Source organism: Staurois parvus, unplaced genomic scaffold, assembly GCF_062004578.1.
Source record: "Staurois parvus isolate SC_StPar_1 unplaced genomic scaffold, SC_StPar_1.0 ptg001980l, whole genome shotgun sequence".
Lineage (NCBI taxonomy): Eukaryota > Metazoa > Chordata > Amphibia > Anura > Ranidae > Staurois > Staurois parvus.
This window is the reverse complement of record NW_028319776.1, coordinates 257,281-279,492: the sequence shown is the minus strand read 5'-3', so window position 1 is coordinate 279,492 and position 22,212 is coordinate 257,281. Positions and strand designations below refer to the sequence as shown.

The 22,212-nt window shown below is 46.2% G+C and overlaps 1 protein-coding gene across 3 annotated transcripts; it reads left to right on the top strand.

Moving 5' to 3' along the window:
- The first annotated feature begins 396 nt into the window (after positions 1–396).
- Positions 397–22,173, top strand: LOC149433092 (uncharacterized). Of its 3 annotated transcripts, none has more exons than XM_089664670.1 (5): positions 397–489; positions 14,091–14,400; positions 18,035–18,283; positions 19,635–19,651; positions 21,166–22,173. In XM_089664670.1, exons 2-5 carry the CDS (start codon positions 14,109–14,111, stop codon positions 21,241–21,243), a joined length of 636 nt encoding a protein of 211 aa, XP_089520796.1. In that variant the 5' UTR covers positions 397–489; positions 14,091–14,108; the 3' UTR covers positions 21,244–22,173. The 3 variants fall into 3 exon arrangements, with proteins under 3 accessions (XP_089520796.1, XP_089520798.1, XP_089520797.1); XM_089664672.1 differs by lacking the exon at positions 397–489 and adding an exon at positions 940–1,140; XM_089664671.1 differs by lacking the exon at positions 397–489 and adding an exon at positions 10,643–11,090.
- The last annotated feature ends 39 nt before the right edge of the window (positions 22,174–22,212 follow it).

The window sequence follows — 22,212 nt, the reverse complement described above, 5'->3', positions numbered from 1 at the left end:
ATTCTAAAACAAAATGTTTATTCTTTATGAACAGAATCACTATTAACAAATATAACTATAAAGCATATTACTAAAACTGTTACAAGTAAAGTGTGTTTAGTTTTGTTTTTTTGCTTTGTTATATTTTTTATGTCCATGGTTAGTATAAAAATAATTTTTGCAAGACATTATCACTGCAAAAGCCTTATCACAATATAAGTATTACTTTGTGATCTTAAATATTGACAAAGGTATTGCCGAATAAACATGCGCACAGCAGAAATGAAAGAATTGCTGGGGTCCATAGCAGATGTTCAGTTATGAGAGTCGAAGGAGTTAAATCTTATCCACTGAATACTGGCAATGAACACACTTGAGCAAACATCTCGCGCTCCGCCCATTGTTTTCATACAGGATGCAACAGACTGTGCCAAGCGGAGTTGAATGCGAAGCTGAAAGTCGCTAAAATTATCGTGACGGAGACCCTCAACCCCCTCTCACCATTACCAGGTAACAATGGCCGAAATCTCACCACTCAACACCAATACTTGACTCAGAGTGGGAGGGGAGGGTGGAACATATGATAGAAACCCGGGGGGGGAATCCAATAAACTGGGAATAATGTACCTGTGTCACATGACATGCATGCCCTACTGGGTTATTCTGTATTATAACATGTTTGGGATTATTTCACATTGCAGGGAAAAGAAAACTTTTGTTCTACATACGAAGCCATAGGGGGACAGCGGGGGGGGGGGGGGTCATTCTCTACTCACAATGTTATTTTAACTTCAACATCTTGTCACGTACCTGCAGGGCCGGTACTTCTACTAGACAAACTAGGCAGCTGCCTAGGGCGCACTGCCATCTAGGGGCACCTAGGAGCAGCGCAGGGCAGCACCCTTTCTGTGTGGGATGCCCACACGTCATGAATGGATCTTTCAGCTGAGAGGAGGGGCAGCAGAGGGGAGGAAGAAAGGACAGAGGAAGATGCCAGGTGTCTGGGGCTGGTGTAGCAGCTGAGCTGCCACAGATTCCAGTGTTCCTCTCAAACTCAGTCCCTTACTGCAAGCCGGCTGGCGGCTGCTGCTGATCACTGTGGAGTTCCAGCTCTTCTCTTCCCCTTCATCAGCGGAGGCGGAGCTGTGCCCGATGACAAAGGTAAGGTTTGACTCGGATGCCTCGTGTCTGTGTGAGTGTGACTCGGCCAGCCACCCATTACATGTGCAATGTGTCAGCGAGTGATGATCCCACAGCCTGATCTTCTAGTGCCTGATGATCTCTGTGTGTCTGGGGGCTGGGCTGCCTGCTGTCACAGAGTTTTACCTCCCCCCATTGCCTGGGAATTTCCAGCCTGTGATCTGTCAGGGTGTGGATCCATCATCATCCCCTCACTGCCACTGTCACCCTGCCACTGCCAGCCACAGATACAGTTCATCCATGATGCTGATTTTGTGTTTAATAGAGGTGCTGGTGGCATCCTAGGCACTTATTTAAAAAAAAATATATATTTTTTTTTTGGGGGGGGTACAAGTAGCTGGATAGTCTAGAAATAGTCTAGCACCGACCCTGCATACCTGTCTGAAGAGCCTGAGATGATGAAGAGGGCCTTTTTGCACGGTTCCTGTCTGAGTGCCTCTAGATGTTGAGACAGGGACTGCAGGGGCAAAGAGAAAGTACAAGTGCCAAAGTGTAGCCTAGCCTTTCTCCACCATTTCAGCACAGAGGGACCCTTGAGATAACATTCCAGTCTCAGGGAACCCCTACTAAATGATTATATCTACAACTCATGATACATTAGTTCAGTGTTTCTCAACTCCAGTCCTCATGGACCCCCAACAGGTCATGTTTTCAGGATTTCCATTATTTTGCACAGGTGATTTGATCAGTTTCACTGCCTTAGTAATTACCACAGCTGTTTCATCTGAGGGAAATCCTGAAAACATGATCTGTTGGGGGTCCATGAGGACTGGAGTTGAGAAACACTGCATTAGTGTGATGGTCAGTGGGAAGGATGCTCCATACACAGGGTGGTCATTGGGAAGAATTGCCTCCTCAGATAGCTAAACAGATTAATGGTGTCAGTGGGATGATATCAGAGAGGTAGAAATTTCCCGTTGCTCAAGGAATCCCTAGCAACCTCTGGAGGAACCCAAGTCGAGAAACCCTGGTGTAGCCACTGTGAACAGTTCTGATGAACACAGGTACACCTGGTAATGAACTGTGGAAGCACCAAGTCCAGTTGATGGTGGAGTCAGGTCCCCCACCTGGTTAAACAACAGGACCCCATGGCTGTAAGCAGGATCAGAGTCAGGAACGGGTAAAAGTCAGCCACAATCGGGCAGAAAGGTACAGAGTCACTAGGCAGCAGTGTGGTCAGTAGTCCAGGTCAGGGTTGATGGTGGAGTCAGATACCAAACATGAGCAGGGTAATCCGAGAGCAAGTTCAGAGAGGAAGCCGGGTCAGTAATAGGATCAAGGATGAATCACAGAAACCAGGCTGAAGACCATACAGCAATGAACCAGTGCAGAGCTCAGGTTTAAACCGTATGCTTGGAAGCAGTGGCCGTGCACACACCACCATGCATGTCGCATGTCCGCATGTGCTCATACGTGTCTATGCACACCCTCACTAGCCAGACAGCACGTCTTAGCCTGACCATGTTCCTGTCACCTCTTTGTCCATATCAGGGAATGCAAGCGGCTCACTTAATTGGCACCCCTTGTCACTTACCTTCTCTTTGCTCCACGCTACTATGTTCAGCTGCTGGGAGCAAAGCAAGAAAGCCACCCAAGCTTCTTCAGGGACTGACAAAGACCTACTAAAGGAGATGGTAAGAAAGTAGGAACACGCTACATGAGACTGTTAGAGACTTGGAAATGACACAGAAGGCAAGATCGGAGGCTGTGTCATGCTACATGAGACTGTTAGAGACTGGGAAATGACACAGAAGGCAAGATCGGAGGCTGTGTCATGCTACATGAGACTGTTAGAGACTGGGAAATGACACAGAAGGCAAGATCGGAGGCTGTGTCATGCCACATGAGACTGTTAGAGACTGGGAAATGACACAGAAGGCAATGTCGGAGGCTGTGTCATGCTACATGAGACTGTTAGAGATTGGGGGCCAGTGGTGTATTTAGGTTTTGTACTGCCCTAGGCAACACAAAAATTGCCCCTCCACATGGAGAGAGCCAAACACCAACCAAGACCACCCTCTTCTGCCCCCCCCACCCGAGAGAGCCTTCCACTACCACCACCCTCCATACACTGGCCACCCCCCCCCCCCCAAGTGAGAGAGTAAGACACTCACCTTCACAGCTCCAGACATCCCCTGGAATGAGAGTCAGGATCTGCATACATCGTCAAACAGCCTGCAGCCTCTCTTGGATCCCACTTGGTCCCCATGCTGCTTGTGTTCCTTCTTCTGTCCTTTCTTCCAGGGAGCAGTGCTGCCCCCCTGAAAAATGCCCCCCTAGGCAAATGCCTTGTGGTAAATACACCCCTGTGGGGGGCACGCTACAGGGGAAGGTCAGAGACTAGTGACATGAGACTACAGGGACTGTGGAATGACAAGAGGGATTGTGGGCATGCTATTGAAGATACTATCAAAGACAGGAAACAAGCTACTAGAAACAGTCAGGCCCCATTCACATAAAGAGATTTGAAATCATGAGCAGAATCACAGTGATTCTGCCCGCAAATCCAAATTGTGCAAGAAAACTCAAAGTGCAATTGAGTGCGATTATTCTCAATGGCACCTCAAAGACAGTGCAATTCTGCCGCGATCGTTGTGCAACAGAATTGATCGACAATTGCGGCAAATTGTGGTAAAATAATCTCACTAAGCTTGTCACCCAAAAAGGAGCAGAAGTTTCCTTTGGGCTACAAATGTGCGTAGGGAAGCCCAGTGAAGTGAATATACTGCCCTATGTGCAACAGGCAGTGTTCTGTGTAAGTCACGGTTTAAAAATCATGAGCTACACAAGGTCTGAGCAGGGCCTCAGGCCAATAATATTACTGGAGAAGGTCAGATGCTGTAGTGTCCTGCAGGAGACTGTTAGAGACGGATCCTCTGGATCAGCTGTGGGTCTAGGATTATAACTACTTTTTTTAATGGTTGAACTAGATAGGCTTTTGTTGTTTTTCAGCCAGACTAACTATGTAACTATTTAAGACTAGGGACATGTTACAGGGGAAGGTTAGAGACTAGAGACATGTTACAGGGGAAGGTTAGAGACTAGGGACATGTTACAGGGGAAGGTTAGAGACTAGGGACATGTTACAGGAGATGGTTAGAGACTAGGGACATGTTACAGGAGATGGTTAGAGACTAGAGACATGTTACAGAGGAAGGTTAGAGACTAGGGACATGTTACAGGGGAAGGTTAGAGACTAGGGACATGTTACAGGGGAAGGTTAGAGACTAGGGACATGTTACAGGAGATGGTTAGAGACTAGGGACATGTTACAGGAGATGGTTAGAGACTAGAGACATGTTACAGAGGAAGGTTAGAGACTAGGGACATGTTACAGAGGAAGGTTAGAGACTAGGGACATGTTACAGGAGATGGTTAGAGACTAGGGACATGTTACAGAGGAAGGTTAGAGACTAGGGACATGCTACAGAGGAAGGTTAGAGACTAGGGACATGTTACAGGGGAAGGTTAGAGACTAGGGACATGTTACAGGGGAAGGTTAGAGACTAGGGACATGTTACAGGGGAAGGTTAGAGACTAGGGACATGTTACAGGAGATGGTTAGAGACTAGGGACATGTTACAGGGGAAGGTTAGAGACTAGGGACATGTTACAGGGGAAGGTAAGAGACTAGGGACATGTTACAGGGGAAGGTTAGAGACTAGGAACATGTTACAGGGGAAGGTTAGAGACTAGGAACATGTTACAGGGGAAGGTTAGAGACTAGGGACATGTTACAGGGGAAGGTAAGAGACTAGGGACATGTTACAGGGGAAGGTAAGAGACTAGGGACATGTTACAAGAGATGGTTAGAGACTAGGAACATGTTACAGGGGAAGGTCAGAGCCTAGGGACATGTTACAGGGGAAGGTTAGAGACTAGGGACATGTTACAAGAGATGGTTAGAGACTAGGAACATGTTCCAGGAGATGGTTAGAGAGTAGGGACATGTTACAGGAGATGGTTAGAAACTAGGGACATGTTACAGGAGATGGTCAGAGATTAGGGACATGTTACAGGAAACTGTTAGAGACTAGGGACATGTTAAAGGTGACTACTTGAGATTGAGGACATACTACAGGTACCTTTTAGATGCTGGGGACATACTACCAGGGACGGGGCTGGGGAGAAATAACAGAAAGTAGTCAGAGACTGTGGGGAATCAGGAATCACTGCTATCACAGCCCCTAGACAAACCAACCCTTCTGAAACATTTGTGTTCCCTACAGCTCCCCCATCAGTACCGGAGTCACATTTGATACTTGTGCCACATTTGATATTTCCAGCAGCAGGATCCAATATAAGGCTCGGTTCACACTTGTGCAGGTGGAAGCCGTTGAGGGACCCGCACCTCCTCCCACAGCTGTAACCACCCGCACATTAAATGTGGGACCCGCAGGTGGGTGCTGTTAATCACAATGCAATGCCTCCTGCACTGGAAATCAAACTCGCACTAGGAACCACAAGGTGCAGTTCCCGTGCGGACTGCGATTTTTGGCAAGGTACTGTGACCTTTTCATTTTGTGTTTTGCACAAGTGAATGGTCTGTCATGCCTGCACAAACACGGCTCGCACAAAATGCGAAAGGATCAAGCGATTCACCTACAGAAACCATTGCAGTGAATAGTCTTCTATCATCCTGCTTGAGTTCTGGCAATGCAGGCACTACAGAATGTGCGACAGTCACGGCGGTGCAGCTACCATGGTAAGTGCATATGAGGTGCTATACAGAGAACTGGGCATGGAGCAAGGGAAGGCTTTCCTTACATCACAGGTCACATGGCACAGACCCTCAGGGGAGGGCCAGGGACACTTCTATGAGGCCAGGTCATGTTCTGATAGGGCGAGAGGCTCTAGGCAAGGGAAACCCTTACTGTCAGCCTTAGAGGAACACCAGATTAGTCTCGCCCCGTGGATCTGGATACAATTATATGACAGAGGTGGGGGGAGGGGCAGGTTAATGATTCCAATAACAGAGGCAAGGTTCACTCCGATCAGGGAAGGGCCACTGGGAGTAATGAAGACCGATAAGATTGGGAGGGGTATTTACAGAGAGGAGGGAGGGGAGAGCAAACACAGGACTGGATCTGGAGCTCACACAGTCCTCAAAGATTGTTTATTGGCCGACACAGACAGCAAACCGGCAGCTGATTATACGTTACATGAGAAGATCATAGAAGATACATAAAATATACTTCCAGCAATATGCTACAGTGACAGAGCCGTCACCACCACTCCACGTCACGCCACGTCACACCACGTCACACCACGTCACGTCACACCACGTCACTTCACGTCACACCACGTCACGTCACACCACGTCACACCACGTCACGCCACGTCACGCCACGTCACGTCACACCACGTCACACCACGTCACGTCACACCACGTCACGTCACACCACGTCACACCACGTCACTCCACTCCACACCACGTCACACTTTGATGGAACAACAGGAATACATTCTAGTCTTTGTTTTTATATCCCGTTGTATGATCGTTCTTCCCGGACTGTATCGAACGTTCCATCATGTCACCTTTTGTATCATCTCAGCAGCAATTAGGTCCCTTTCACATTGATGGTCTGATCGGGTCCACCTGTCAGTTTTTCAGGTGGCCCCAACTGGACCATCCACAGACCTCTATGGACCGGTGGGTGTCAGCAGACAATCTATATTCACTGTGGGACCCAAGGAATTAATCCTCTGCATTGTGTAAAAAGGCTGTTTGGGCTGTTTGATCCTGTCTTCTCTGATCCTCCCCTTCTTCCAGTGCCCCCTCTTATCTCCTGATCAGACATATCGGGTGGAGTCACTCTGCACAAGCTCAGTTTGGTGTGTGTGGCTAGAGCGGATATAGTGGACGCAGGGTCCGGGGAGAGCGGATATAGTGAACGCGGGGTCCGGGACCAGCGGATATAGGGAACGCGCGGTCCGGGGACAGCGGATATAGGGAACGCGCGGTCCCGGGGACAGCGGATATAGGGAACGCGCGGTCCGGGGACAGCGGATATAGGGAACGCGCGGTCCGGGGACAGCGGATATAGGAACGCGCGGTCCGGGGACAGCGGATATAGTGAACGCGCGGTCGGGGACAGCGGATATAGGGAACGCGCGGTCCGGGGGACAGCGGATATAGGGAACGCGCGGTCCGGGGACAGCGGATATAGGGAACGCGCGGTCCGGGGACAGCGGATATAGGGAACGCGGGGTCCGGGGTTTAGTAACACTATTACATTCCTAACTCCATTTGCCCAACACATCTCATTTCCCAAGTATACATGGAAGTTATATCTCCTTTTTGTATTTGTTGCTTTACATTTGGCTTTGGGTGTGTGCACAAGTGCATGGTTTTTACATATAATTCCTTTTGTTAGGCTCATGATGTCATCACTGGGTGTCTGTGCTTCTCTATGCAATGCAGGCAGATCATGGCTGGTGGGAGGGACCAATAGAATTTTGTACATAGCTTTCTGAAAACATCAAGAGCACCCTGCCTCAGCCCTGATGCAAGCAGTGGGATGGCTCTTGGGAGGAGTTATGCAAATATCAGAATACTTTGATGGGTGGGTGTCAGGAGGAGTGGACCTTCCTAGGCAGGCTGTATTTGCATAAGTAACACCCACATGTGATGCTGAGCCTCATGATTGAAAGAACTGAAATGTAATCAATAAGGGGGCGGGACCAGGGACAATCAGGCTGGAGAGGAAGAGCTGGATGATGCTGGTCGTCCTCCAGGCAGGAAATGAGGCGGAGCTCTGACTTTCAGCAGTTTCTAATGTACATTGTGAGAAGCTCACAGTAGCAGTGAAATCAGAGGTGAAGGAATGTGCAAAGCTACACAGTTGTCACTGGAAGAGAAGGTGAAGGAAATCTTCCAATGGGGACACGTGCTGACAGCGGTCTTTGTTTGGGTACACATGGCGATACTAAAACCTCCACATATATACATACAGTGCATGTATACAGGGATGTTTTTCTCAGAGAATAGGTGCAGATACTTCCCCCTTCCACATCACCTCTCTGCCACCTCACCCCCCTCTGGGCACTTTCCCTGGGTTCCCACCCCCTCTGAGCACCGTCCCTGGGTTCCACCCACTACCCACCTCTGAGCGCCGTCCCTGGGTTCCACCCACTACCCACCTCTGAGCGCCGTCCCTGGGTTCCACCCACTACCCACCTCTGAGCGCCGTCCCTGGGTTCCACCTACCTACCCACCTCTGAGCGCCGTCCCTGGGTTCCACCTACCTACCCACTCTGAGCGCCGTCCCTGGTTCCACCCACTACCCACCTCTGAGCGCCGTCCCTGGGTTCCACCTACCTACCCACCTCTGAGCGCCGTCCCTGGGTTCCACCCACTACCCACCTCTGAGCACTGTCCCTGGGTTCCACAACCTCACCCACCTCTGAGCGCCGTCCTGGGTTCCACCCACTACCCACCTCTGAGCGCCGTCCCTGGGTTCCACCCTCTACCCACCTCTGAGCGCCGTCCCTGGGTTCCACCCCCTACCCTCCTCTGAGCACTGTCCCTGGGTTCCACACCTCACCCACCTCTGAGCGCCGTCCCTGGGTTCCACCTCTTACCCACCTCTAAGTACCATCCCTTGGTTCCACCCGCCTCTGAGCACCGTCCTTGGTTCCACCCACCTCTGAGCACCGTCCCTTGGTTCCACCCACCTCTGAGCACCGTCCCTTGGTTCCACCCACCTCTGAGCACCGTCCCTTGGTTCCACCCACCTCTGAGCACCGTCCCTTGGTTCCACCCACCTCTGAGCACCGTCCCTTGGTTCCACCCACCTCTGAGCACTGTCCCTTGGTTCCACCCCCTATCTACCTTCTAGTACCTCTGGTTTTAGAGGACACAGAACCAAAATACTCCAGCAACAATAGATTCCCTACAACAAAATATTCCCATTCCCCAGCAGCACTCCCCCCCAGCAACAATATATCTCCCAGAAGCCAGCATTATTAGATCCTTCATCAGCCAGCAATGAAGACCCCTCCCTCAACAGTTGATCTATTCAAGCAAATATTGACCCTCAAGGAACATAAGACCCCCCAGCAAAAATAGACCAAAAGGAACAATAGATTCCCTTCAACAAAATATTCACCAGAAACAATAGATCCAACCCCAGCAACAATAAATCTCCCAGAAGCATTGGCAGACTGACCATTTGGAAACTTGGGCACTGCCCGAGGGCCCGGGCTCAGTAGGGGGCCCCATTGAGATTCCCCTGGTACCTTTATCATAGGCTTTTTTGAGTTTGGGCAAGGACACAGGGGCCCCATGATCCCCCATTGCCCGGGGGCCCCATGAGCTGTCAGTCCGCTCCTGCCTAGAAGCCAACATTTGTGGACCCTGCAGCAACCAGCAATGATAGACCCCTCAACAGTAGATCCCTCCTAGCAAATATTGACCCTCAAGGAACAAAAGACCCCTCAGCAAAAATAGACCACAAATAACAATAGATCCCCCCAGCAACAATAGATTCCCTGCAACAAAATCCCCCAACAATAAATCCACCCCAGCAATAATATACCTTTACCAGCGACAATAGATCCCCCAGCAGCCAGCATCAATAGACCCTCCTGCACACCCCACACCCAATGCCATTTCATATATTCAGTGCTAGATGTGCCAGAACTGCGTTCCTGCTGAACAGAAAGCCCTGCATAGGTCAGCGATTAGATACTTGTGTCATTGATCCACCTGTGTAGCAATCTATCACCGATCACTATCAATAATTGAAAACTGATTATAGCTGCGCAATCACATCAAAATGAACCCTTTGTGGACAACGGACGCTCACGTCAGAGAGATTTGTGATCACTTTTTTCCACCAAAATATTATAAAAAGTTAACAAACAAACAAAAAAAAATTATATTATATAAATAAATAACATTAAAAAAGGTCAGGGATGTCGGTTTTTATTTTTTGATGACACTATTACTTTATGCTCTGTAAACCCCCCCCTCCCCCATTATTATTATTATTATACCAGGATTTATATAGCGCCAACAGTTTGCGCAGCACTTTACAAAATGAAGGCGGACATTACAGTTACAATCCCATTTTTTACAGGGGACAATAGAGGGCCCGGCTCTACAAAATATATATTGATTATTTTAATTGTTTAAGCGTTTTGTGCAGCATTTTGTAGAAACGCAAAAAAGAGTCCATTTTACATGATTTCCTATGAGACACGTTCACATGTGTGCATTTTCGGAACGGTTTTCGGAAAGGGTCAGGGACTTTTTTTTAATGCAAGAAGTTACATTTTTGGTTCTATAGACATCAATGGAAATGATGCAGAAAGCATGTAGTGCGTATGTGCTGCGTTTTGCATTTTAAATCTGCCTGGGCAACAAGAAAAAAAATTTAACCAAAAAAACGCAAAACGTATCAAAAACACGGCAAAAAAACAATGCAGGAACGGCTCAAACACAAACTGCATACGTGTGAACCGAGTCTTAAGGAACACACCTAGTTATATGTGCTGGCAATCATTTACCCTGCTGGTGCGCTCCACCCTCCTAGACTTTGTGTATTTCCCCATTGTGGGTGTACCTGGGCGGACTTTGGTCTGTAGCTCATTTCATGTCTCGTTGGTCCCGTTGCTCCATATCGGCTCCAGATATCCGAACTCTGAAGAATATGCAAATTTAGCACATTGGAGGTTGGCAGTCGGCATGATAAAGTAGGATTGGCCAGAGAGGGATCGCTCTGACACAGCCGGCCAGCTTGACATGTATTGCATTTCCGTGAACTAGGAACCTCCATTTTACAAGGGAAGAGTTTGCTGTGAAAGGGTTAATAACCCGTTATACCGATTCCGGATCTGATGTGTTGTGTATGTGAATCTATCCAGGAACTGAACACGCAGATTTCTGTTTCTACTACCTGGCGCAGGTTAGTTGTTGATAAGGGGGGGTCTGATGGAACTGGTTTTCTTTCATGTAAGATATGCTGTAACCCTTCCCCCGCATTGTATTTTATTTGTGTGGGAACAAAAACAGCTGGTTGCCGGCGCTATCCACCCGCCTAGACTTTGGCTGGCCATACACTATACAATTTTCTTAAGAATTTTGCTTTAGATTTACCAAAAACCATATAATATGAGGTCAAACCTGAACACTTTCAGTTGTATTCAATTGGGCAGGCCCTTGCACTACATAGGTTGTAGGTAAATCTAAAGGAAACTGGGCAGAAATTGGACAGAAATTTGTAAGAAAATTGTATAGTGTATGGCCGCACAATGTACAATTTTCCTTTATATTTACCGTAAACATGAAATTTGAGGTCACAACTAATCACTTTCAATTTCTATGCAATCAGGTTGGCCCTTTCACTACATAGTTGAAGGGAAATCTAGAGGAAATATAATATGAAAATTGTATAATGTATGGCCAGATTGTATGTACGCATTTATATAGTATATACCAGGGGCGGACTGACAACTCATGGGGCCCCCGGGCAATAGGGGATCATGGGGCCCGTGTCCTTGCCCAAACTCAAAAAGCCTATGAAAAAGGTACCAGGGGTATCTCATGGGGCCCCCTACTGACCCCGGGCCCTCGGGCAGTGCCCTAGTTTCCAAATGGTCAGTCCGCCCCTGGTATATACAGGTCTGTCTGTCTGGGTTATGCAGTAAAATGTCTCAGCTTTGCCCAACCAATAAAAGTCCGTGTTTTTTTTTTTTTTTTTGTTTTACTTTTGATGGAGTGGAGAGGGATTTAGACCCCCTGTCAGTTTTTATGCTGTCTGTGCCCCCCATTTGGGAGACTCCCCCCCCCCCCCCTCTCTATTTGTCCTGTTTACTATTATCATTGAATTGAAATAAAATCTTGAATTTTGGGTTGTTCCCAAAAAAGTAATAGGAGGAAATCTTTCAATGGGGACACTAGTTCTGGTGTGTTGCAGGGATTTCCGCATTTTACTATGGGACAGTAAGTGAAGGGAAAATGAGAGGCAGTTTACAACCCCCCCCCCCCCCCAAAAAAAAAACTGATAGGGGTCATAACCCTCCCTTACTCTATCTAAAATGTAAAAAAAGTTTTGCCTATAGTTCTACATTAATAGATAAATCTTAAAAAGAAAAAAAATAAAATGGTTGAGATGGATCTCGTGCATCAAGCTTTTAACCCCCGCCCCTCCCCCCCCCCCCCCCACGCCATTTCCAGGAATTAATAACCACCTTTTATCACAAAGCAGAAGAAACTGTCATTATGCGGTTTCTGTAGAAAGTGAAACTTGCAGAGAGAGAGTTCTACACGGGTCTGAGTGACTACAATGTAGCAATGTATTGTATTTACTATGTAATTCACACGTACATCAAAATTGTGACCTTTCATCTGCCTTTGACATCACTTAACCCTGACAATGTTTCTAGTTTATTTTGTATTACAATATGTTGCTGTTTAACCCCCCCCCCCATTAACCCTAACCGGAAAATGAGAAGGAAAAAAAAAACCTTTCACATTTGCAAATAACTTTGTCCTGCTTTGTATCAGATGATTTGGTTTAGGTTCACATCTCTGCTGGTTTTGGTTGATGCATTTTTCCAGTGCGTTGTGCAATTTTTTGTAGCTAATAGGAAAGTATGTCAGTTCTGTTCACATAGTGCAACTTTACACTCAATGGCACTCAAGCGGCATCAAAGTTGCATTAACCACTTGCCTACCAGACACTTCTACCCCCTTCCTGCCCACCGGGCACTTCTACCCCCTTCCTGCCTACAGGACGCTTCTACCCCCCTTCCTGCCTACCGGACACTTCTACCCCCTTCCTGCCTATTGGACACTTCTACCCCCTTCCTGCCTACCAGACACTTCTACCCCCTTCCTGCCTACCAGACACTTCTACCCCCTTCCTGCCTACCAGACACTTCTACCCCCTTCCTGCCTACCAGACACTTCTACCCCCTTCCTGCCTACCGGGCGCTTCTACCCCCTTCCTGCCTAGAGGACGCTTCTACCCCCTTCCTGCCTACAGGACACTTCTACCCTCTTCCTGCCTACAGGGCACTTCTACCCCCTTCCTGCCTACAGGACACTTCTACCCCCTTCCTGCCTACAGGACACTTCTACCCCCTTCCTGCCTACCGGACACTTCTACCCCCTTCCTGCCTACCGGACACTTCTACCCCCTTCCTGCCTACCGGACACTTCTACCCCCTTCCTGCCTACCGGACACTTCTACCCCCTTCCTGCCTACCGGACACTTCTACCCCCTTCCTGTCTACCGGACACTTCTACCCCCTGCCTGCCTACCGGACACTTCTACCCCCTTCTCGCCTACCGGACACTTCTACCCCCTTCCTGCCTACCGGGAACTTCTACCCCCTTCCTGCCTACTGGACACTTCTACCCCCTTCATGCCTACCGGGTACATCTACCCCCTTCCTGCCCAATGGGCGGTAATGTCAGATAAGGGAAACTCCAGGCAAGAATGGGCGGTAATTCCGGATAAGGGAAACTCCAGGCAAGAATGGGCGGTAATGTTGGATAAGGGAAACTCCAGGCAAGAATGGGCGGTAATGCCGGATAAGGGAAACTCCAGGCAAGAATGGGCGGTAATGCCGGATAAGGGAAACTCCAGGCAAGAATGGGCGGTAATGCCGGATAAGGGATACACATCACTAATCATTTTTTTTTTTTAATCTGTGATGATTAATGTTGTTTTGCCTGGACTTCTTAATTTCTGCTGTGTCTCCAGACTCGACCCTTTCCTGCCCCTGCAGTAGAGAGAGACAGAAGAACATGGGAACACAAATTCTCTGGTTGCAGATATATGACCCCCCCAGCCATGAAGGAATTGGTCCCCCTCCCCACTGGCCAATAACTAGCGCACACAGTGCGGTTGCAGCATTTCCTGAGTGATGTAATATGTGACCGTCTGATCTCCCCCCAGGCTCAGTAACAGCCAGCAATGGTTCTGTACAGGAAAGTGATGGTGGGGATCTTCTCCAGAGAGTCGGAGGAGATGTACCGCTGGCTCACCGACATACTGATATCGCCGCAGTTCCGGTCAGTGGTCCAAGATGTCCGTCCAGTCCTTGTGTCCAACGCCGTGTGCGGTCACTCCACTCAGCTGGGCCAGGAAATCGACAAGTGCAGCTTCGCCATTCTGTATCACACCAAGAGAAGAGGACGGCTGAACATCACCAACGTCACAGATTCGCTGTACGACGAGGAGCTGACCCACTTGTCACAGAAGCTGGGTGAGAGATGAGTACTGATACCGAGAATCACAGTGAGGGAAGTGGGACTGTGCACACGTACAGAATAGGGACAGATACCGAGAATTACACCCATCATCCAGGACAGGAGAAGTGGGACTGTGCACACATACAGAATAGGGACAGATACCGAGAATTACACCCATCATCCAGGACAGGAGAAGTGGGACTGTGCAGAGTTCATGCATACAGAATAGGGACAGATACCGAGAATGACACCAGGCATCCGGGACAGGTGAGGTGGGACTGTACAGAGTCCATGCATACAGAATAGGGACAGATACCGAGAATGACACCCGGCATCTGGGATAGGAGAATGATTACATTTAAAAGCAGAAGTATAAACTCAGACATTTTGTCTGCTGTGTTCCATGTAACCGTTATCAGATAACTGCATCTCTCTCGTTATCTCTCTGCTGCACACACTCAGAATTCTATAGATACACAATAACATGATATATAATAATGAATTCACTCTTGAGAAAGTGAGATAAAGATAAAAAGTAACATTGTTTATAAACATCGATCAGACGGGAGATAGAGAGATACAAAGTAACATTGTTTATAAACATCGATCAGGCGGGAGATAGAAAGTAACATTGTTTATAAACATCGATCAGACAGGAGATAGAGAGATACAAAGTAACATTGTTTATAAACATTGATCAGACGGGAGACGGAGAGATACAAAGTAACATTGTTTATAAACATCGATCAGACGGGAGATAGAGATACAAAGTAACATTGTTTATAAACATCGATCAGGCGGGAGATAGAAAGTAACATTGTTTATAAACATCGATCAAATGGGAGATACAAAGTAACATTGTTTATAAACATCGATCAGACGGGAGATGGAGAGATACAAAGTAACATTGTTTATAAACATCGATCAGACGGGAGATGGAGAGATACAAAGTAACATTGTTTATAAACATCGATCAGGCAGGAGATAGAAAGTAACATTGTTTATAAACATCGATCAGACGGGAGACGGAGAGATACAAAGTAACATTGTTTATAAACATCGATCAGATGGGAGACGGAGAGATACAAAGTAACATTGTTTATAAACATCGATCAGATGGGAGATAGAGAGATACAAAGTAACATTGTTTATAAACATCGATCAGACAGGAGATGGAGAGATACAAAGTAACATTGTTTATAAACATGGATCAAATGAGAGAAACAAAGTAACATTGTTTATAAACATGGATCAAATGAGAGAAACAAAGTAACATTGTTTATAAACATTGAACAAACGGAAGATAGAGAGATCTTTGAGGGTTTTTTGTGAAGACCATGTGACCAATGTCAAGATACTGGTCACATGACCTATGCTGGAGGAAACCCATTTTTCCATATGATAATGAGGGGTTGTCCTTTGAAATTCACATTTCATTCAAAGGTATGCAGCTTCTGTTTATGTAGAAAGCAGCCACAGCCTGAGCAGGAAAGCCAATCCCCTGCCAGCATGCTGCAGAGAAGGAAGATTGCTTTCTGTATGAAAGTAGGGGCCCTTCTGCCCCTTACTGGGCCAAAGGCAGAGCCCTCCAATCAGAGAGTATGAGAATTTCTGATTACAGTTCTATATCTCTGAAGCAGCAGGAAGTGTGTCGGACACCGAGAACAGGGACCCCTCTCCGCAGCATGCTGGCAGGGGACGGCTTCTCTACTCAGCCTGTGGACTCTGTCTCAGGAAAATCTATTGCTGAAGACCAACACCACCAATGTCCAGACTCTAGTCACATGACGTATGCTGGCGGGGGCTCATTTTCCTATATTAGACATGTGCAGAACAAAAAAATCAATTTCGATTCATTATTTAAACCATTTATTTTAGTTAATTTGTAAATTTGTTTATTTTGTTTTCAAATTTGATTCAGATTTAATTTGACCAAATTCGGAAACTTCGAATCGGCATTCAAATGTATTCTATTCAAATTTCAGAAGACTGTTATATTCTTTCTATTGTATTCTATTCCATTGAATTCTATTGTTTGTTTGTTTTTTTTCTGTTCAATCTCAAATTTATTCTATTCAAAACTCAACTTTCAGAAGACAGTTCTATTCTATTGTTTTTTTATTCCATTCATTTCTATTATATTCTATTCTCTATTCTATTGTTTTTCCATCCTATTCTATTAAAAATTTTGTATTTACATTTTTAATATTCTTTCTATTTTAATATTTTCTTTTTTATTCTATTCTTTTTCTAATCTGTTCTGTTGGATTTTAGTCTATTCTATTCTTTTCTATTTGAATTAATTTTTTTTCTATTCGAGTTTCTGAAGACAGTTTATATTCTTACTATTGTTTTTTTTTTCTTTTTTTCTTTTTCTTGTTTTAATTTTTGCTTTCGCGTTTGAGTCGAATTTGATTGTAATCCGAATTTTTTCCGAATTTCATTTAATTATTTTGTATTTGTCAATTTTGTAATTTGGGAATTCGGCTACATCCAAAATTCTGAATAATGAAACATTCGTCCGAACTTCGATTCAGAACTAAACAAACATGTCTATCCTACATGATATTGAGGAGTTGTTTTAGTAGCTCCCATTTCAGTTATAGGCATGCAGTTCGTTTTTATTTAGAAAGCATCCAACCCCCCGTGTAGAAAAGCCCTTTACAAAGGAGGAGCTATTCTCTCTGTGCAGAAGCAGTATGCTCTCTGCAGAGGTCCAACATGCCCCCTGCAGAGCCTTCCAATCAGCGGACAGCATGGGATTACTTTATTGCAGTGGTATAAGATGGATTTAGGAGGCTTGTTGGACCTCTGCAGGGATACCTCTGCTTCCAAACAAGGGTTCTTCTCTGCAATATGCTGGCAGGGGACAGGCTTTATACTCAGCTGGAGATTGCTTTGTGGAAAAAAAAAGTAAGATTCTACACATCATTCGTTTTCATGCACCTAGAACAGGGGTGGGCAAACTTTTTGACTTGAGGGCCGCAATGGGTTCATATATTGGACCCGGGGGGCCGGACTAGCTGCTGGCCGGCCCCCCGCCACTACCATGCCATCCATAGTAGGTATAGTAATATTCCCCCATAGTAAGCATAGTAATTCATCCCCCATATAGTAATTCATCCCCCATAGTAATTCATCCCCCATATAGTAATTCATCCCCCATAGTAATTTATCCCCCCTATAGTAATTAATCCCCCATAGTAATTCATCCCCCCTATAGTAATTCATCCCCCCTATAGTAATTAATCCCCCATAGTAATTCATCCCCCCTATAGTAATTCATCCCCCATAGTAATTCATCCCCCCTATAGTAATTCATTCCCCATATTGTGTCAATTCACTTACCTTTGCTCCGCGCATTCCTCTCGCCGTGTTCCCGCGCCGTTCCGGTCTTCAGGGCGGACTGTGAGAGGAGAGGAGTTCGTCACGCTGCCCCGCCTACATCCTTACATCAATGTTTGCCACGCTCCGCGGGCCGGATTAAAAGGTCCGCCGGGCTGTAGTTTGCCCATTGCTGACCTAGAATGTATTTAGCTGATTAAAACTGAAGGTTCAGTTGAGCTTTGCGTTAGATGTCAACCCTCACTGACCGACATTCCGTTTGCTGTGTGCACTGTGGATCACAGACCATCTCATTACCTCCAGGAAGGGAGCGGGTCATCGTGCTGGTGGATGACGTGGAAACCAATGACTTTGAGGTCTACACCCGGATACTCCATGAGCAGCCACTAATTGGTCAGCTTTCAGGGTTGTTAGTCGTCATGAACAAAGATGAGAAGAGTCTGTATGACCACAGTGAAGTTGGCTGGACCTCAGAAAACCTCGCCTATCAACGGAGCATGGCGATCCGACCCACGGCGAAGATAGAGAAGATTAGGTCAAAGATAGCAAAAGGTAACAATGTATTCCATTTGCTTTCCTGGAGCTTCCAAATTGTTTTCATTGTCTCTGACAAGATTGTTATTTATTATACATTTAATTTGAGGTCCACTTTTTACATTTACCCCTGTGGAAGTTAGAATACAATTTGGGATGGGAGGGTTAGGAGGACCATGTTCATAGGAGCTTACAATCCAAAACAGAGCTGCAAGAAATACTAAAGGTGATAACTGTTGAGGGGATGAGGTGAAGGAGAAAGGAAAAAGTACAGTTAAGCAGAGGCAGGGTAGGTGTCAGGACCTGGATCACCTGCTGGTGGCAGTGTGGTTCCCTGGGTGGAGTGTTGTAGTTCCAGTGTCAACCAGTGGGTGTACCACAGCAGCCAATAAAGCCCAGTAATCCAGTTTCCATCTGGTGCTGGTTGCACCAAATACCATCCCAGAAGCCAGCAAAGCCCAGTAGTCCAATTTCCAACTGGTGCCGGTTGCACCAAATACCATCCCAGCAGCCAGCAAAGCCCAGTAATCCAGTTTCCAACTGGTGCCGGTTGCACCAAATACCATCCCAGCAGCCAGCAAAGCCCAGTAATCCAGTTTCCAACTGGTGCCGGTTTCACCAAATACCATCCCAGCAGCCAGCAAAGCCCAGTAATCCAGTTTCCAACTGGTGCCGGTTTCACCAAATACCATCCCAGCAGCCAGCAAAGACCAGTAATCCAGTTTCCAACTGGTGCCGGTTGCACCAAATACCATCCCAGCAGCCAGCAAAGACCAGTAATCCAGTTTCCAACTGGTGCTGGGTGCACCAAATACCATCCCAGCAGCCAGCAAAGCCCAGTAATCCCCTTTTAGGGCCAGTTCACACTACAAAAATGCACTTCGGATGCATTCTGGATACGTTTGTTTCCAGTTCACACCACACGCAGTTCCGGTGCAGTTTTGATGCAGTTTGCTGCGTTCCAGTACTGTTTTGTGCAGAAAAAATGCAGCATGTTCTACTTTTTTTTTTTTTTTTTGCTGCACCAGAAACTAACTGCACTGGTGTGAACTAGGGCCATTGGAATACATGGAAAACACTGTGCATGCATTTTTGATGCAGAAAAAAAGCGCACTGGACTGCATCTAGTGTGAACTGGCCCTTAATAAGAAGAGAAGCCGTGTCATCAGAACTAATAGAGGGAAGAAAATAAACCTGCCTCAGTGCAACGCATGGCATGCATTAGAGTGTGAGCTCCTCGGGGGAGGTCTTTTGTAGAGAATTAAATCTAAAAATGGGAAGTGAATATAAATATTCCTCATTGTGAAATGTTTGTAAATGATTTCTAGATCCAGGACTGACTCCTTCTTCCTTTCTTTTCCTTTTACAGCACGAGAGCTAAACGTGGTAAGTAGATGAGAACACGCGGATCTTATTAATACACGTACTGTATGTGTGCGTCCATGGCTAATATATGGACGCAAATCGCACCCGGAAAGTATCAGTGATTGGTATCAGCGAGTACTTGACCGAACGTTTCGGTACTCGGTGCATCCTTAATATTTTTGGTAAAAAAAAAAATCCCAATAAGCGTACAGTATATTGATTGGTTTGCATGAAAATTATTATTTCAGGTACTTATATAGCGCCATCAATTTATGCTGCGCTTTACATATATATTGTACATTCATATCAGTCCCCGCCCCCGAGGAGCTTACAATCTAAGGTCCCTAACTCACATTCATACATACACATACTAGGGACAATTTAGACAGGAGCCAATTCACCTCCCAGCATGTCTTTGAAGTGTGGGAGGAAACCAGAGTACCTGGAGGAAACTCACGCAGTCACAGGGAGAACATGCAAACTCCAGGCAGGTGGTGCTGTGGTTGGGATTTGAAGTGACAACCCGAGTACTGCCAGGCGGAAGTGCTAACCATTCAGCTACTGTGCTGCCCCAAGTTAGTATGTATTTATATATATATATATATATATATATACAGTATATATATATATATATATTTATATACACAGGGGCGGACTGACAACTCATGGGGCCCCTGGGCAATAGGGGATCATGGGGCCCCTGTGTCCTCACCCACATCCAAAAAAGGCAATGAAAGGTACCAGGGGCATCTCATGGGGCCCCCTACTTACCTCGGGCAGTGCCCGAGTGCTCGAATGGTCAGTCCGCCCCGTGTATGTATGTGTGTGTATGTATGAAATTTATTTTTTAATATACTAGTAATGGCGGTGATCGACTTGTAGGGGGACTGCGATATTTCGGTAGACCGTCTGACACTTCGTGGGAACCAGTGACACTAATACAGTGATCAGTGCTAAAAATATACTGTACACTGTCACTGTATTAATGACACCAGCTGGGAAGGGGTTAAACATCTAGGGAGATCAAAGGGTTAACTGTGCGCGTAATGAATGTTTTAGTGTGTACATTTAGGTGTTTTTAGTAGGAAATCTGCTGGATTTTATTCCCTGCTTTGCAGGGAAAGAAAATCTAGCAGATTGCCGCTGACAGCACACAGCTCTGCCTAGTTTACATAGGCAGAGCTAGGTCCTGTCACTCTCCTCGCCGATCAACGGGTGCTGCTGCTCATTCATTGGCCGACAGCTTCTATTGTGGCAAATCGCGGCAGAAGTGGCGCGCCATCTACACCCGGAAGTGCAAAATCAAGGAAATATATGTGATTTTGCACAGAATGGCTGCCCTGCTATAGGGCAGTCAAGTGGTTAAATGCTGACATTTACATTTGATGTCATTGTCTTCATAGTTACACTCCCATACCTGACCTATGACTAGTGTAGAAGGGAGGGGTTGGTGGGGGTAGGTGGGGGGTCATTCAGCTGTGCGTATAATCTGAGCTTCATCCATTTCCTCACAATGCCTTGTCTTTGATCCGCAGCCCATCCTTCTGTTGATTGGTTTCTTGGTGGTGGTGACCATTATCATCATTATAGTTGTCATCGAGGTAAAGAAATGAACGTTTTGGACCCCCGGACTTGTCAGGGAGACGTCTCCTCCTGAGTCCCTGGGATTGGACTGATGTTTGGACATTTGGATGACGACCACAGACCGGTTCAGATGAAATCTCGGATTCCTCAAGAGAACCTGAAAGAACGTTCCAAACATTTCCTACTCCACTATAGAATTTATTATCATACCATGAAAGTGGCTTCCATATCCTCACAGAACTTCAAGACATGGGTCTGCTTCCGGCAGAACTCTGCGCTGAAATCTATATGTGTGTCAGTGTTTGCTGTCCCGCTGCCTGGATAGGTTGTCATTCTGCTCAGCCAGTCTTGTGGTGGTTCAGGAAGCCCTGCCAGACAGCACAGCCAGGTCTTCATCCGCCAATACAGCTGAGCAATACACCGGGGACCCATCCCAGCCTGCTGTGCGGACAATGAGGGTGCTTCCCTCTGCTCACTCTGCTTTCTCCTCCTGTCAGAAAGCTGCCAGTGTTACACTGACAGCACTATGCACCACTCTGCCTTATTGGTTCACACTGATGCCCCTCCCTCCCTCAGTATGATGGCTGCCACTCACAGTAGTGCAGGAAGCTAATATAAAGAGGAATTCAAGTTCTTATCCAAGCTGTATTTAGAAAAACAGTTTTTTAATCTGACCTCCAACAGGCATGTGCAGAGCGGAAACAATTATTTTGTTTAATTTTGATTCTTCATTTAAATAATTTAGTTTTTTGTTTAATTCATTATTGGAATTTTGTGTCATTTCATTTATTCTAATTCAAATTAACCAAATTCAGTCTAACTGAAGTTAATTCAACTGAATTCAGATTTATTCTAATTGAAATTTAAATTTCGGAAGACTGATACATTTTTTTCCCCTATTTTATATAAATATATTTTTTATATACATATATATATATATAAATTTTTTTTTAATTTAATTTCCGAAGTCTGTTATGTGCTTTCTATTTTATTCTGTT